General features: G+C 38.0%; 1 protein-coding gene across 1 annotated transcript in view; it reads left to right on the forward strand.

Moving 5' to 3' along the window:
• TENM1 (teneurin transmembrane protein 1) overlaps positions 1-18,355 on the forward strand; it is a 302,334-nt gene that overhangs the window by 238,626 nt on the left and 45,353 nt on the right. The window contains exons 19-22 of the mRNA XM_058814332.1: positions 1,045-1,188; positions 5,627-5,876; positions 6,731-6,751; positions 10,138-10,370. Of these exons, the coding sequence (XP_058670315.1) occupies positions 1,045-1,188; positions 5,627-5,876; positions 6,731-6,751; positions 10,138-10,370 (648 nt within the window). The remainder of the gene's footprint in view (positions 1-1,044; positions 1,189-5,626; positions 5,877-6,730; positions 6,752-10,137; positions 10,371-18,355) is intronic.

Below are 18,355 nucleotides of genomic sequence, written 5' to 3' on the forward strand. Positions count from 1 at the left end.
TTTTAGGAGTCAGATTTCAGCTGCAAAAACAGGTTCTGCTAAAACGGTGAAGGAGCTCTAGAGCTGTTACTGTAAGGAACAGTTTTCAGTTTGCCATAAAACATTTATCTTACAAACAGAAATGTTCCCTGTTAGAGCTGGTCAGAATATTTTGATTGTATACAGTAATGGAATTTAGGTGGAATTTATTAAAACTATTTATAGTTTAAGTAAAATAGACCTAAAGCTGTTAAATAGAAAAAGTGAAAATAAACTATTAAAATTTTTTAATATCTTTTTAATTTTGTAACCTAAAATCTTTTTTTTTTTTTAATTTCTATTTTGGAAAGGTTGAACTATTTCAGTATTTCCAAGGTCAAATTATGGAATTTTATATCAAAAATTATTCTTCATTTATTAATGGGTTTCACTGAAATCCAGTAAAGTCAGACATAATTATTTTTTTTTAAAGTTTGGTATGTTAGAGATATCAAAAAGTTCAAGTTTTGTTTTGTTTTATGGAAACTAAAGGAGAAGAATTTTAGTCAATTTGAGTTCCCAAGACCCACCATCTTTAGGGAAATTCAAGATTTTTCATCAGGTATCTTGGTAATATGCAAGCCTGTTAAGATAAATGTATAATTCTAGAAATGTTCAGCTTGTCAATCCATTTCTGCCTAACTATAATTTTTATAGTCTGCAAACAAATTAAAACCAATTTGTTTTAGCATGGATTCTTTTCTGTTTAAGCAGTTATTCAGGTAATTAGCAGAAACGCAATGAACAATCAAGTCAGGAGTCATTGGAGGAGATTTTTAATCTTATGAAATCCATAACTGATACCACAGACTATTTTTTGCTTTGAAGCAGTGGTAACTATAGCTGTAATAACATAATAATCTCTTAAAACTCTTTTTCAAAAAATACCATACAGTAGCAATCAGACAGAGGAAAATTAGTGGCATCATTACTTGACAGATGAATATCAAAACCTGGAATGAAAAAGTGCCTAGCAGTTCACAGAGGAAAAGGTAAACTGAGAGATCTTTAATTATTTGTTTGCAGTGTCGGTGGGATATGAATATGAAACATGTCCTGATTTTATTCTGTGGGAGAAGAGAACAGTAATCCTTCAAGGCTTTGAAATGGATGCTTCAAATCTGGGTGGCTGGTCTATAAACAAACACCATGTATTAAATCCACAAAGTGGTAAGTCCCTCCTTTATTAACTGCCCACGCAGAAGGAGAATGCAAATTTTAAAGGAATTAATTGTTCAGGTTTTAAGTGTTACACTTCCTAATGTGTAATCCTCTTTGAATGTGCACCCTCATGTATTGAGAGCTGAACTGTAAATGCCATCTGAAAGGATTTTTTGCATGTTCTGGCTCCCAGGGTTTAGACATTAATATCACTGACTCTTGCAATTGTTAACACATTGTGGTCATTCAGATGGGAAAAGGGCAAAATAATTTGGGTTCATTCTCACCCAGCTGGTATAGAAGTGCCACATTTCAGGTCAGTCTGTAGTGTGTCACGTTCCCAGTGAAGTGTCTTCACCCCTGATTCATCCTATCAGTGCCACCAGTTTGTAGCAGCACAGCCCCAGGCAGACAAACCCTGCTTGATCACAGAGCAGCACTTCCAATGCCACACTGCCAGTCCCCTGTGCAGTTTTTGTGGCTCCCACTCTGTGCAGAAGCACAGTAAGTCACTCCTTAGCAATCCAACACATTTCAAAGCATTAGTAAAAAACTCTGTAAATGCTTTTGGTGTCATAACATTAACCCTGCAGAGATATTCTTCAGGTATGGAGGCTTGAATATTTTTTCTAGTGCTTTTATTTTACACCTGGGGAGGTTTCTTTTCCTCTATGACCATCTGTGATCAGGAACTAGTGGAACTAAATTATTAAAACAATACATGTAGATAAGTTATTGTAACTATATATGGTTTTGCCAATAAACAGATATCTCATTGTCTAGAAGAGAAACTTGAGGTCATATTTTAGCACTTAGAAGTCAACAGAGTATTGGATTCAGAAAAGTTCTCTCAATTTGCTCCAGCTGAGAGTCAGTCCAATAAAATCTATTTCCATCTGCAAATTTCTGTTGATGAAGATGCATGCACAGATGTATGGCTCTCAAGTTTTACAAGTTCTGTTACTGAATGCACAGCTACAGTATAAATATTCCAAATACAAAAGGTCAGATTTAGTTTGTAAATTATCTGGATTTCTGTTTTGATTTAAAATAGTTTGACATTTTAAACAGCAGTTCTTTCATTCCCTGTCTTAGTGGTTTGTATAGATTGTCTCTTTTAAATGCCAGCTATTGACATTTAACAAAGAGAAATCTGACCTCAGTCAGCTGAGCCCCCAACTGTGAGTCCCATAGTCTGCTCCTTAGTGCCAATTTACCACTTGCATAGTTTAATTTCAAGACTAAATTGCTGGCAGTAACTCTAATTTATATGACTATCTGATAATTGCAGTGGTTACTGCCACAATTCACCCTGTAGGCACTAACATGTTCTGAGATTTTGTAAAGTACACAATTATAATCCAAGCTGGGCTAAGCCATTGCTCTCCTGAGCATGAGGAGTGTGGTGACAAATTGGTTCCTGTCCCCATCTCAGCTGGGTGGCTGAGAATGCCAGAGAGCCCTGAGCTGTCAGCCCCAAGCCACCTCCTCTCAGATCAGCTGGGCTGTGCCCACTGCATGGATGGGGAATGTGCAGCTCCCTGCACCTGCTCCTCTTCCTCACGTGTTCCCCCTGTGCTGGACACCATCAAGGCTGACGGCAGAGAAAGCTGCCAAACACCTTTACCCATCACCTGCAGACACAGGAGGGAAGGAGAGGGCATAGGGACATCTGACTTGAAATCCAGGGGCTCTTCTGTTTGCAGTTTGCATGTCAGAGCATCTCCAGCCAGCTGGCAAAGCCCAGGCTCAGGGATGTGCCAGGGGTTCCTCAGGACTGTTACAGGCTTTGAGCACCCAGATCTCGCTCTTTTACACCAGCTAGAAAAACAGCTAAGGGCAGAAAAACAATTACTATAACAAAGCTGGTGCACACCTGCCAGAGCAGCCTGTAGGTTCATATTAAAGCAACAAAACAAAATAATGAACTGTGGTAACCAAAAGGATAAAAATAACAAGTGTGCTTCTGGTCTTATAGAAACAAGTGAACTGCACTTCCATTTCAGATATATAACATGGGCTTTAAATAAGGACAAGAATATGATTCAAACTAGAATTATGTATTTTAGACTTATCTCCATGCCACCATGACAGATATGAAAAGCATTGAGTAGCCTGCTTGAGTATGAATATATTAAGATTTTTCACTTTTTAATTAAAGCATCTCCTCTGTATGTATGAAGAATGCTCTTTTTAGAAGGATGAAACTTTTATGATTTTGAAACACTGCCACTGGATTAACTACAGAAACATCATTGGAATATAACATTCTCTACTGCAAATTGCAATTTTATTTTCAAACTAAAAGTGGAAGCATTTTGCTTGATTTACTAATCCTGAAGAGCTTATATCTAACTTCAGCTGTTAGCCTGGTTGCCCAGCAGGTCTGCTTCTGTGCACAGCATTCCTGCTTACAGCCAGGGTAAATACTCTTCTTTCCCTCCCCATGAGGGTCACTCATTTTTGAGCAGTTACAAAATAAACTGAATTACAAGAAATAGATGGAATTTTACAGACTTGCCATTCATAGTAATGTGGAAGTACATGTATTGACGTGTAGAAACCTTAGCCAGTGAAAACTGTGTTCTACTGCCAGATGTAAGGATTTACAAAAAGAAAGAAAAAAAATCTGCCTGATTCCAGCAGAATTGATGTGAAATAACAAGTATTGTTCCAATGTGGCTGTCACTGGAAGCTCAGTTTTTATAAATGTATGCAGTTTTGCATCAGTCTGGCTGTTAGGTTAACAAAGGATCGCATCCTGTTCTCAGCTACACTTCTCTGCTCTTTTCCCACTTTCTTTTCCTCACCAATTTGGAGGTTTGATCACTTCTAATTTGTGACATGATTAGAGTTTAATGTTTTCTGGTACCAAGGTTTTTGTCAGTTTGGAAGATCATCAGGGCATTTCTCATAATCAAGAAGAAAACAGATACGATAAATATTAGTTCCTACACTGATGTCTTTTAAAGACACCTGCATCTCATGAATACAAATGAATGTGCTATTAACCAATTTTTTGGGTTGTTATTTGATTTTTTTTTCTGATGGGAAAGTGGACTGATTCCATTTTTATTTATCTGGGGCAAGGAGGAGTAATTTTAGAGGAACTTTATGCTTTAAGGTAATTTCAACCCCAGTGCAACAGAGCATCAACTGAAATTAAAGCAGCAGCTTGAGAGCCTGATATTAAGCACACACTTACATTTATTGACAGCAAAACATATTCTCCAGTCTTAATTATTTACTGGCATTTGTAAGAGGATGTTGAAAGATTACCTTAACATTGTAATTTCAGACAAAGGGCGGCATCTTCATTTCGTAGTATTTTTGTCCACTGCATAAGAGACAATATTGCCATTTATTTTACTGGTATATTTCCAGGATGCCTTTTTTTGAAGCCATCATTCAAACAAATCTGTGCATTCTGTCCTCTATTGTTCATAGATTTATTTTTTTTTATATAATTCCCTTCAAAATAGCTGTGGCAACATTCAGTAATTTCCAAGGTGAATTTTATCTTCAGATTTACCTGACAGTCACAAATAGTTGAAATAGAAGTTGGTAGAGACAATACATAAATACATTTGCTGTACCTTGGGAAAACTCAGACATGTCTCAACATGCATTTCCTGCAGTGTCTAGAATATTCTCATTTCCCAGCAGGAGTCCTCCAGAAAGTAAATTCCCTTGTGTTTGTTCCTTTAATAGAGCCAATGTTCTGATGAAGTACTGGGCCTTTCAAGGGAAATAAGAAATTTTGGACTAGAATCTAAAAGAATACCTATCTTCTGTTTGCAGTAGCCAAATTCTTGCAATAACATGTCATTTCAAAGATACTTCTTAAATATATTACCACATTGTTACTTAAAATAAACACTATAGCTGTCAGCTTGAGAAAATACATCTTTGTACTAGGTCTAGTATCACCAACCTAGTAATTGGGAAGACTTTAAACATATACCATGAAGGACTCACAGTTGAATTTGAATATTGATTTTGTACTGCCACTCGGTGCTCTTTTGTGAAAAATGCAGAGTGGTCCTGCTATTAATCTCCTGTAATTAAATATTCAAACTGCCTAAGAAATTCCTCTGCTACCTAATAAAAATTTATGAATAAAATGAATATTAAAGCAGTAATCCCCAAGAAATCAGATAGCACTGCAATTAGCAGTCAATTTGTTAGAGCATTAACCAACCATGAGTTTTCCTCCTGATGTTGGCTTTAAAATAGCCACTAGCCACTGCTGAACAAAATGGTGAAGCTTGGGATGAGCAAAATTGGAAAAGATTAGGGGAACCCTGTGACTTTAAAATATCAGATGTTTGTTGCTGTTTTGGTAATCTGGTTTTCTAGAGGATTTTGTAACCCAAACCTGCAGAACAGTTTAAATGCCATACATGTGCTTATTTTGTCTCTATTTTCTTCCCTCCCCTCCCTTTAGGAATTGTGCACAAAGGAAATGGGGAAAACATGTTCATTTCCCAGCAGCCTCCAGTCATCTCCACTGTGATGGGCAATGGGCACCAGAGGAGTGTCTCTTGCTCCAACTGCAATGGGCTTGCCCTCAACAGCAAACTCTTTGCCCCAGTTGCACTTGCTTCTGGGCCTGATGGAAGTGTCTATATTGGGGATTTCAATTATGTCAGACGGATCTTCCCCTCTGGAAATTCCATTGGTATATTAGAATTAAGGTAAAAAAATAATTGGCTTTCTCTGATCAGTGTGCATAATCCTGGCTGTGATATGCCTGTGAAAACTTGGGTGAGCTTTTATCCATGGGACTTGATGAAATAGCCACATGTGGTTGCTTTGTGGCCATGTGTGTCATCAACTATCAAACCAACTTACCAGAAAACTTACACCTACTTGGAGTTATCAGTTAAATAGTATGTTTTAAGTGGCCTGTAGAACAGGTCTTGCATAATGAATTTCTGCAAATTGCAGAATTAATAAAGCTGTGAGGTTTTCCATGCATTTTCTCCAATAGTTAAAGTATACCATGATGTGTATTTTTGGAGAAAGCTGCATAATTCCACAGCAAACATGCAGAGTATCATGTCAGGTCTGGGCCTATAGACTTAACATGTTTACAATGAATGCAGTTAATCCTCTCATGAGCAGAGGATGGGGCTCAGTTTAAGCAGGCAGGAGCAAACCTGGCATCACAGCCATGCCAGAGGCTGAGCCTGGGCTGCCCTTAATGACTCCCCTGTAATTATCACCTCAGCTTCCCTTTCCCTTTGAGGCACACAGGGGAAGGCAGGAAATATTTTGGACATTAATATATGAAATTTCTCTTTTTTAACATCCACTTAGCTAACATTGCTGGTGAAGATTCTGTGTGCTGATTGTTCAGAATAAACTTGGCAATGTGTGGGCAGGGCAAAGGAAACATTTTGAGAGAAAGAAATACCAAGTAAGAGGATAAACAGTATTTTGTTAGTGGGATACAGGGCTGTGAGCAGTCAGGCAAAGAGCACAGTTCTGTCAGGGACTAACATTCCTTGTCTTTTTCTTTCCTTTTAAACCTGATCTGCCTTTCCAGGAATAGAGACACAAGACACAGGTAAGTAAAATGTAATAACTGGTATGTAAACCACGTTCGAGGAGACAGTCTTACAAAAGTCCTTTTAAAAGTCAGCATATAGAGAAACACTCTGAATTTAATAAATAGAAATGGTAATAAATACAAATGTTAATTAAATTCACCTTTCTTTATAGTTCAGAAAGTTTGATTTATTCTCATTAAAGGAGTAAAGTTTCCCTCTAAAAATCAGTTTCCTGATCACCAAGAAGAGATGGACAGGTTTAAACCTGAACACTGAGAGTACATTTCATAGCTGTCATGCCCATTTCACATGGTATTTGACTGATCATAGATATAGCCATCCTAGGAAACAAGAGCTTTAGCTCCTAAAAAAACAGTTTAAAACTAGAAACACACTGTACTTTAGTGTTCTGTGCTTCAGAGGTTCTGGGGTACCATGAGCTTTAAAACCTGCCAGTTATAGAGTGCACAGCAGAGCCCAGAACTGAAGCTGCTGTGTCAAAGCTCAGTCCTTGCTGCTCCAGTTAAAGACAAAGCATTTTAGCATTGCAATTTAGGGATTTCTTTAAAGGAATGAACATTGCACATTCGGCTTCTGCGACAGACGGTGAGGGAGTTGGTTCCAACAGTCCAGCTGCAGAAGTGATGTTGCATGCTAGAAAGAGGCAGCAAGGCACTCTGTCTCCTTAGAAATAAACTTTTTAGCATTCCAGTACTTAAATGAGATAAATAAACCAGCACTAGTACAGTATGAAACAGTAACTGCATGGCATAGTAGGGAGCAGAGTGTGGACTGAGCTGTGTTTACAGCATGAGAGTATTGGTTGGAATTGCTCACTTTAGCCACAGGACTGCTATTGAATACTGTAAATTATTTACCAGATTATGTCACCTCTCATATATTTTACAATTAAAACTTAAAAAGGAAGAATAATTCCTAGCTGGTAAGTGCAAAGTTCCATTTTTTAACTGAAGGGTTGTTTCCACTTGCTTTAAACTGACCTGTATGTTTGTAAACTAAATTTCTCTATAATGCATTCAAAGCATAAAGCAGCTTTTGCATTTAGAGGTTTCTTTCATAAAGTAGATTTTTTTTTCTTTTTAATACCTGATTACTAGTACTTGTTTCTTGAGATGAGCTTCAACCTTAATTAATTACGACAATATCAAGTACTCCAGCCCTATTAATTACAATAATAATGTCTCTGTTCTGTCCAAGCGAATTTTATAGAAAATAAGAGCAAATCACTTGAAGTTAATGTAGTCTTTGAGGTCATAGGGGAGTACTCAACAATCTCACTGTGTGCCATTCTCTTGAGGCTGTAAAGGATATAGTCATGGTGGAAATTTATAGAATGCTCAAAGAAACATGTAGAAGCAGCAGGTAAAAGATGACTCCTGACAGTCCAGACAGGAAAAGGCTTCAAAATCCAGTTCCTCTACATAACTTTTAGCCTCCAAAAGAGTTCTTTTTACCATGTAAAAAAGACAATACTGTGTAAAAAGGGAGAGTTTGGCAACCAGTAAACAGAAAATACCACTGATCTTATTTTTGGGGTTTCCAAACACCTTATCCCATTTGTTTTTCTTGTCATCATGATTTTATTAAGCTATAGCAAAGCTGTTTAACTAGTAAAAATTGAAACTAAACCTGGAGAAAAGTACAGAGAAAAATTTAGTACAGAACAGTACTGCAAAGTTTAATTTTAAATCCTATTCTACTTCATATAGTTTTCAAAATTTTAAAATGATTTAATTTAAATCAACTCAGATTTATATCTGATTACAATCTTCTGCAAAAATAGAAAGTTTTTTTATTTGTGTTCCATTTTTTACTATACTCTGTAAGCATTTCAGTATGCAAGGCTTTAAGCATAAACATGAAGAGTTTTCTAACAGCTGGTCTATTAAATCTAACGACAAGGATGACAGAAAATGTGTCTACAAGGAGAATATAGAGTGACCCCTGGTTCTCTGCACTTTCTGCATACTGAACAACATGTTTATTTAAAGTCTAGAATTCTCCTTGCAACTTTTTTTATAGAAATGTTTTATTTAAAAGTCATAATTTGGCTGGCCAGTGACTCCTGACCTCAATCCAGAGAGCAAAAATGATTCTTGATATGTTCAACAAACAAATTTTATAGTGGTGATACCTTGGCATTAATTGCTTTTAACTCATCCTCTTACTCATCTTTCATCATACCACTGCCCTCTCATTCCCTGTGGTTCCTAGGACTGGGTTTCACATCTGTTCCCCAGCTCTGGGAACATCACTGAGCATTGTCAAACCCACCACAAACAGGACTGGCCCAGGTGAGAAGAGGAACTCACTTCACAACTTTGTTGCAGCAGGCCTAAGTGTTAGTTAATTGTACCAATATTAATAAAATATCTCCTGAAAAAATAAGAAGGGGGGGATATTTTTTGCAATTTCTTTAATCTAACTGGGCATATAGAACCCAGCCACTTTCCAGAAATCTCCTCCTTCCCCTTAGAGGAACACAGTAGTTGTTAAAAATATTTTCTGAGCACCTGAACTCTCAGTCTGTGCCTCTCTCCCACCATTTCAGTAACCAGCTGTGTGATTTAAAGGCTCTCTGTCTGGATTTTTAGTTAGGCCCCACTGCAGGCTCAGCAGGCTCAGGACACTAGCATGGTGTGCCATGTGCTTAAAAAATTTCTTCTAACTGGAAATTAACTTTGCACTGAAAAAGAAACTTAGTCTTGCTAGATAATAAGATACAGCTCGACTTTCAGATTAGAATTTATGATCCCCACCATTTAATTAACATATGTAAATATTTTTTAAATAACATTTTATAATCTCAATAAGGCAGTGACAGTGCATGAATTATAGCACATTAATTCATCCCTGGTTGCACTGACAGTGCTTGGCCTTCTGCCTTGCTCCTGACAATGGAGTCTGCATGAATTAAAGCACCATATTTCACACCTTCATATTTCCTTAGGTTTAGAAACAGATAAAATTAACCAAGAGTGGGTATTTGGGCCATCCAGAACAGCCTGTGATTCACTTTGCTGCAACTCATAGATTTGTTTTGAGTGCCAAGAGTACTAGAAAGTATCAGATATAGAAAAATGATCTTGCTTTTGATAGTAATAATTACAGCTAAGCTGAATTCACTCCATTTGGCTTTATCCTGAGTGGTTTGGTACTGATGGGCAGATGGGCAGACCAACTGCCCAGTACCAGTCTCTGCCCCAGCTCCTGACCTAAAACTCACTGGTCAGGCTCTGTAGCCGGATGCTGGTGGTGTTTTGAGCTGCTCTCACTTACACCTCTGAGCTGATGTCTTCAGATAAGTAGAGTACAATTGTTGTGCTGCCACAGAGACAAGAAAAAAACAAGTTGACTTTGATGCTCTTCTCTTCTGTTTCAGTACAAGTCCTGCACATAAATATTACTTGGCTGTTGATCCAGTGTCAGAATCCCTTTACTTATCAGATACCAACACCAGAAAAGTCTACAAAGCAAAGTCTCTCACTGAAACAAAGGATCTGGCCAAAAATGCAGATGTGGTGGCAGGAACAGGTGATCAGTGCCTTCCTTTTGACCAGAGTCACTGTGGGGATGGTGGAAAGGCGTCCGAGGCCTCTCTCAACAGCCCAAGAGGTAAGAAGAGTCTGTGTCTGGGGTACTTGCATTTCCTGTCATTATTTAGGAACTGGGATGCAACTGGATGTACAAAAATGTGTCTGTGGCAATGATTTAACCAACTATTGAGCCAAATCACTTCTTGAAGCTTACTCATGTCTGCCATACAGCCCGTCCTTTATGAGAGATCAGCATGGGCAGCAGGCTCCAGCTAGAATCCTCTGATTACTCTTCCCTCTATGATAACACTCCTCTTTCATTACCTTTCAATTGCAAGGTGGCAACATTTAATTATATGTAACTCTTAAGCAAATTATATGGTTTCAAAGTCCATTTTTTAGATGTTATGCATCAGGTGAGTCTTGTAATGTTAACAGAGCTTACTCATACACAGTAAGTCAGGGCTGTTCAAATCAGCAAACAAAATCGAGTTTATTTGGAACGCTAGTTTGTCCTTTCTTATTAACACACTGTGCAAAAGATGAGCATCTCCCCTGCTGCACATGAAATAAGCATTTTACTGCAGCCTCCCTGTCAGAGTACATCCAGTATTGTCATAGGCAAAATGCATGTGAAGCCTCGAATCCCCACCAAAGCCACAATTAATCCCCTTGCAGTGTGCACTAGAACTGTGATAAAGTCTCTGGATTTGGTGCTCTAAAGCAGCTGATCACCCTCAGCTCCCACTGAAATCCCTGGAACAAAGGGTACTCAGCAGCTCCCAAGGCAGAGCCCTGCGTGGGCTGAGCTGCGCTTCCCCCGCGCCTGCTCACAGCTGGCTCCAAGGAAGGGCTTTGATTCTTTTTCCTCAGCTAATAAAGGAAGGCTGTACATCAGTAGGAAATGAGAATGTACATCCAGGCAGAAATACCTCTAAGACAAGCAAATAATCCTGGTTTAAGGTTTAGCAAGAGACACATTGTAATTATAGAGTGACTTTACTGTGTCTTTAATGACAGAAGGTAAGTGTGAGGTAAGTACAAATAAATGTTAATCTCAGGAAGCTAATTAAGGTAATGAATCACTTCTAAAAATAGTAGAAAACAAAGGTTTTCAGATCCTTTATCAGGAAGGTGTGATTCTGTGAAAGTGATCAATGCTTTATTTCTGATTACAATTGATGGTATCCAATTACAATACAATCAGTTGCTCCATTTTTTTTTTCTTAGTGGGGAAATACGTTGATGAAAATGTTGTGATACACTATTTACTTTAAAGATACCCATACCTACTTCCTTAATAGAAGGTTCTTGTAATAAAGAAATGAGGAGGAATAAAAACACAAGTCAGGTGTTCTTGGGCAGCTAGCAATTACTAAAAAGAAATTGTGAGCAGACTCTTCGGTTGGCAAATTCAGACAATGACTCCCAGATGCTTTAATTTTATGCATCTCCTCTAAATAACATCAGATTGAAATGATCCAATTTGTTAGGTTTTTATTTTAATCTTGAGTAAGTCTGTACAGCCACATGCCCTCTTAGTGCAGGCCCTAAAAAAATTCAGCATCAGCTCGTGGTCCCCAGCAGTGGAATCAGTGTAGCACTGTAACAGCCAAGTAGCTACAGGTCCTTGTTTTCCCCTGAACTGTAAGAGTGTGAATAACCCTGGAAAGTAGAAGGAAGTGTTTGCCTGGTACCCATAGATCCTTATTAAGAAACAGAGAAGTCTCCCATACTTTACAGTTTTAGAGATTCTTTTTGATCACTTATTTTGCTTGTTCTTGAAATATTTGTCAAATCAGAAGATGTCATTTTTCTATTGAAATTACATTCAAACAGTGTAAAGAAAACTGTTTTCTGTAGGAAGCAGGAAATTTTGACAAAAACTACTTAACTATGTTTAAAAATCCTTAGACACACAGACACACAGTCTTAGATAGCATTTGACCACAGAAATAAATGAATTGTTTCTGGTTTTATACCTCTGAGATTTTTACAGTGCAACGATAGGTCCCAGACAGACTAATTGCCAAGTTATTAAATCTAATAGCTTGCATTATTCAATAAATAATTTGTATTTATTTCTTAAGCTGATACATGAATATTGCTAGCTTTTTTACTTTGCTTGCCTTCTTTTCTTTTGTCCTGAGTATTCGTTTTCCCATGATAAAAGAAAAATTATTTTCCCCTTTGCTTGATAGAAAGATAGTATGTGAAAAAGGACTCCATTTAGTGGTTGTTTGACCTTGGTTAGTTATATCTTAAAAGATGGACTCTAATTTTTGCTACTAGCTGCTTGTATAAGCATATAAGGGCTTATCTAGAGTATAAGGGGTTATCTATTTATCTCTTTTTCCATTTGCAAAATTGTTATGAAATACTTACTGTGTAACACATTTGAAACTTAATCCTGTTTGGTAACATCCTCAAAGCTATGTTAATAGGTGGAAATTCAAATTCTCTTTCTTACTTACTTTTCTGGATGAAAGTTGCTTTGAAAAGTACTTTTAACTTTTCTGAACTCATACCCATTTTTCATGCAGGGAGGTTTGGAAGAGTCCTACATTGCTATTTCATTATTTCTTTCCTCAATGTTTATTTTCTCATTATCTTTATTTGGTAAGACTGCCTTTGCCTAGTGACCAGAAATTAAATGCCAGACAGGAAAATATTGTGAAGTAACACTAATCAATTCTGATTTCATCTTTCCACAACTTTCATTTTACAGGTAGCAAACACATGTAGCTTTGTTCAGTGTGCTCCCAATTCTCTGTGAAGGACTGGAGATGGGGCTTAGTGAAAATTAATCTTACACTATTGTATGTTGAGCTGACTTTGAAAGATGCTTTTAAACATGCATGGCTGATGTAGTTGAATTTTGAACTTCAATATATTATTTTTACTGCAACTTTCTTTAATTCTGTAGAGATCTCAGACTAATGAGTCATGTAATAGATGACCAAGTACTTAAGCAGAATGTGAAATGATACAAGGTGGGGACATAAAATAAGATCTGTGACAAGCTGAACACATTTATTACACAAGAAGATATTGAAAATGAAGAAGTAACTACACAAGATATTAATCATTGACTGAATTCCAATCACTTGAACTTTACCAAGTAACAGATTTTAATTTTGGGGTGGGGAATTCTGTTTGGTGGGTTTGGAGATTTTTTTAATAGAAATAATTTATGGCACATCTAGTTGCCAGCACTATCTTTTAAACAATCTGATTAGTATTTATGATAAGGTACTTGAGGATCATGTTCTGATTTTAACTGGATTAGTCATCAAGTATTGGAGCAGTGAGAAGCACTAAAATGAGTGGAAATACTTGGGACTTGTGCAAAGCCAATGCTTGAATCAACACCATTAAACACTTACCTACCCTGCCCTTCTGAAATCAGTGGGCTTTAGACCTGTAAATAGATTTGACTTTCTAAGCATAATTGACAGAGGCAGTGAGAGTTTGAGGCAATCAGGTTACCACATTCTTGCTGAGCTCCAGGGTCTGCCAGGCAGCAGGGTGAGAAAAGTGTCCATTAACATCTGATTTCAGTGCCTTGTGTCTGTGAGCAGCACTCACCCAGGACAGCTCTGCTGGAATGCAAGCTCTGTAACTTCTGCAAAAAGAGTAGGTGCCTCCAATGATGCCACCCTAACATCAGGGTGATTTACACCTTTTGGAAACCCAAGAACTAAATTTAAAGATGTAAACATTTAAGGTCCTGCAGTGTCTGCTTTTTGATTCCTGGGTTCAGCCCAGTGTCTAGACCTAGGTGCACACACTGTCTGTGCAAGCCATGCCAGTGCCTCGAGGAATTCAACTGCACACTGAGTACAGAGTACTGGGATGCACTGCAGTGACCCCACTGCAGGTGCAGTGACCTCAAAGAAAGCACCAGGGGAATGGAGAAGGTTGGAGTAAGTTCTTAATCCAATGTACAAAAATACCTTATCCACAGCTGTAGCAAAGAACTTTTTCACTCAGACCAATGGCCATGAGATAAAAACACAAATGAAGCATAATTTAATAATCAGATCTGCAGTGTAGTTTTATCTAGTTTGCTTGCAATTACTAAGGAAATATTGCTTTAAGAAATCGTGGTTTTGAAGATGTGTTCATCCTAGTAGCATGCATCCTGAAATAATCAGTCTTGTTGCTCCTCATTCTGAGCAGCACATTCTAAAGGCAATAAAGTTGTAAGAGCTGTTCATACTAAACCTTTGCTCTTGTCAAGTGTCAGTAGCCCATTTAGGATTGCTCCTGTTCAGCTGGAAGATTCCTTTTACTTTCAGTAGGATGCACAACCAAATTCCTATTACAGCCTTTTGTGACAACAGACACACTTGCCAAAGGTAATGATTAATGCTATTTTTCCAACAATCTTTGCTATTCTGTAAATTCCTAAGGCTTTTTTAACCTTTCCATAGAAGTCAAAAAGGAAAGTAGAATGGGGTTAGATTTTTCATTAGCAGTATATAAAGTTAGAAATAGACAAGCCAAAGTAATTTTCAGCCTCAAGTCATTGTTATATATGCATCATAAAATCAGCAAAAAACCACCAATCACATGCAACTTTTTATTCATTTAAATTTATTCCTTATTTTTCTTTTCAGTGGCCTTAGCCACCTATGATTTCCAAATGATAGGAAACTTGTAGAACACTGTAAACTTTTTGGATAGCAGGTTTTTTCCTAAATTTCATCCAACATTCATCTGAATTCATAAATCATTCACTTTTCTATTCACCCATGTCAGCAGGATGACCCCAGTCATCATGTCTCAGGCTGGAAGCTGAACATTTTCATTCACAGTCAGTAGTTAAAAACGCTGTTTGCTCCAAGTCTGCTGATCTGCCTCTAAAGAGAACAGCACTCAAGTGCAAGTCCTGAAGTCGTGTTCCAACTGACAAAGAACTACTGAATATTTTGCAGCTAGTGCTGAGACAGTAAGGAAGTAAAGATGACAAAGATCACAAGGCAACAGACTGCAAATCACTTGAATCATATTTTGAGTGGTGTATTATGGTAACCTATAAATAACTAATTGCATAAAATTGCTTTAGTTCCTGGATGGCAGCTTTAATTAAAAGCAGCGAAGACATTTAGAAGCTTAGAAATGGATGGCATGCAATTTGCCCTTTTAGCACCATAAAATGGTAATTAACCAATTTGATTCACTTCTTCCTATTAAAAGTTTTATGAGAATCGCAAGTTCCTTCTAAATACAGTTGTTCTTCAGCAGAAGGTGGCATTCTCTTTTATCCATCCTCGCCAGTAGCTGTAGATGTTGTTTTAAAAATTCTTCAGAAGTTTAATTAGAAGTTTTCAATATAGAATGCTCATTTGTAACTTTTCAGCTGAGCAAAAAGTGTAAAGTAGAATTTCAAGAGGTGGGCAGCATACAGTTCTAGCTGCCCTTTATTGAGATGTTTGAAAAGGATTTGTTCCCAAAAAAAGCTTCTCTGTGAATGCAAGTGTGGGATATGACACAGGGGAAAAAAGAAAATATCTTAATAGGGTATTTACTATATTACTTTTAATCCATATTTTTAGCACTATAAGGGTAACTCCTGAAATTCTAAAATTTCTAGACTGAATGATCATATGTATTTTGAATTTATACCTATGATAACTACACAAAAAGCAATCAGTTTGCTTTCTGAGTGCTATTTGCATTTATAGTGGTGTATGTATGTGCCCAAAGGCAGAGCTGTCAAGGGAAGCAACCCTTTAACCAAAACCACTCTGGAGAGCAAATAAAAGGAGACATTATAGTCATCCTTCTGTGTTTATCATGGGTGTACCCAGCCCCTGTACTAATTATTGTTTGTTGGACAAAACAGATATAAAAAGGAAAACTTTCTGCATAGTCTTCTAGTAATAATACTTAGTCACCACATTTGACAGCATTACTGGCAGTTAATTTTTAATGTTAGTTAACAGAATTCAAATGGTACTGATTAAAAGACCTCTGAGTGTTATAAATATTGCTCCAAAATGTCTGCATGTAAATCCACTGGAGATAGATCTTCATAAAAACTACTGTTTCACATTCAGGTACAAAAGTCCTATGTAGGACATTCCCAGGACTAAAATATGACCAAACCAGTCCTGCAGAGCGAGCGTGTCACTCAGCAAGACTGATACTCAGCTTTGAGTCAAACAATGAGACTAAATCCTGGCACAGATTTATTTTGTCCTTACCCAGCCATCAGCTTTTAACGAGCAATCTGTATGTAAGCAGGGTAAGTCTGTCATATGTGCAGTAGGTCATAGGTCCCTTTAGTGCCCAAAGACATCATTATTTGGGCATAGAATTTAGTGTTACAGTTCCTTAAAAAAAGAAAAAAAGAATCAGACACAGAGTGTGATAAAAAGTACATCTCCTTCTCTGGAAAAAAAAAATTACCTTTCTTACTCACTCAAGGGTTGAGCAGTGCTCCCACTTGCACTCAAGTGCAATTCATTACCCTCAGCACGTGCATGTTTCCTCCCCCAGTTCCTTGGTGATTAAAGCACAATTGCTGTGCTGTGTGATTTGATTCTGCATTGCACTGTACGTCAGAAAAGGATTAAAATAAGCTCTTGGAGTACAGATTATATGTAGCATCATGTAAAATGTGACAGGAGCATTAATGAATCCAACTCTAATGAATAAATTGGGACAGTTTAGCCACCAATCTGTATTGTTTTCCAGTGGATGCTTTATGTAGGGTATTTGTCAACAAGACTTAAATGCATAAGTAATTTTTTCAAGTTGGTGAAGTTGTGTTGTTTTACTGGAGAGTCATAAGCTCTGGAAGCAGTAGGTTGTTGCTAAACGTCTATACAGTGAGTGGTACTTGAAGAAACTGGCTTATTAGGAAGTACCAGGAATTTAGTGCAAATACTGAAGAGATGGTTTTATTTATGCTATTGCACTGGCATATGTTCTTCCGTTGCAGGCAGGTTGCTTTTCTGCAGTGGCTGGAGGGCTAGAAACACTAGAAACATTAAAAGATCCTTGATTTTCTTATATAGTCAGTGTTTGAAATCCATTCAACAACACAGCTGAGTAGCTTTATTTCATTGCAGCATAATTTTTGATTTTTATATAATGGATGGTTTGCAGCCAACACAGCCATCTGTTCTCAGGCAAATTGCGCAAAACAGAAGATGCACTTGCCCTGGTGACAGATCCTGGCCTTGTGCTGTCTGTGCTGTGGATCTGATCCAGCTGAGAAGCAAAGCTCACCGTGCAGCACCTCCCCTCTGCAGGCAGGCTCAGACACAGCCCACTGCTGCCCTTCCCACCCACAGCAGGTTTCTCATTTCAGCTTGTGAAGCACACTGGAAAGCAAATCAGATCCCATCTAATGTTGTTACATGATGCAGGATCAGTGATGGAGCTACCAGGGCCCATCCCTTCCCAAAGCTGGAGCACATGTCACCCCAACACCAAAACAAACCTCTTTGCTTCTCAGACTCACTCTTTACCTCAGCTCACCTTCAGCCTTTTGGGTTTGGACTTCTCAGGAGCAGATGACAGCCAGGAGCTTGCCACTCATTCTGGAGTTTCCAAAGGTACAGTTACTTTCTAATTAAAGAGTGAAGATCCTCTAAGGGAGCCAGTACCAAGGAGTCACGATTTATGAGCTCACAGGCTGGCAGGGAGTCAGGCTCTGAGACTGTCTGTTCCTCTTTCAGCCTTTTTATAACCTTCCAGTTTTACCCAGCTGACCCATCCAGCCCCCACCAGATGATTTCAGTTCCCCAGGTGACATCTGTCCTGCAGAACCTTCAGCCATCTCACATAATGAGCAGATACAGCCTAGCCCTGTACCTTGGGCGCTTAGCAGTCCATGGGCACTTTTTGTCCTGGATGGAGGAGGTGACAGGATGGTGGATAGCCTCCTCTAAGGGCATTTCACAGCCAGATGGATACATTGCATTTAAAGAAATAATTTCAATTCTCAACACTGTGCTGATAACCCAAGACCTGGATGCAGTAGGGAGTGTTGCACACTAAAGTTAACTGCTGTGGCTTTTGGATTTTTTATGTAATGGTACCCTCAGA

This window comes from Ammospiza caudacuta, chromosome 14 (assembly GCF_027887145.1).
Source record: "Ammospiza caudacuta isolate bAmmCau1 chromosome 14, bAmmCau1.pri, whole genome shotgun sequence".
NCBI lineage: Eukaryota > Metazoa > Chordata > Aves > Passeriformes > Passerellidae > Ammospiza > Ammospiza caudacuta.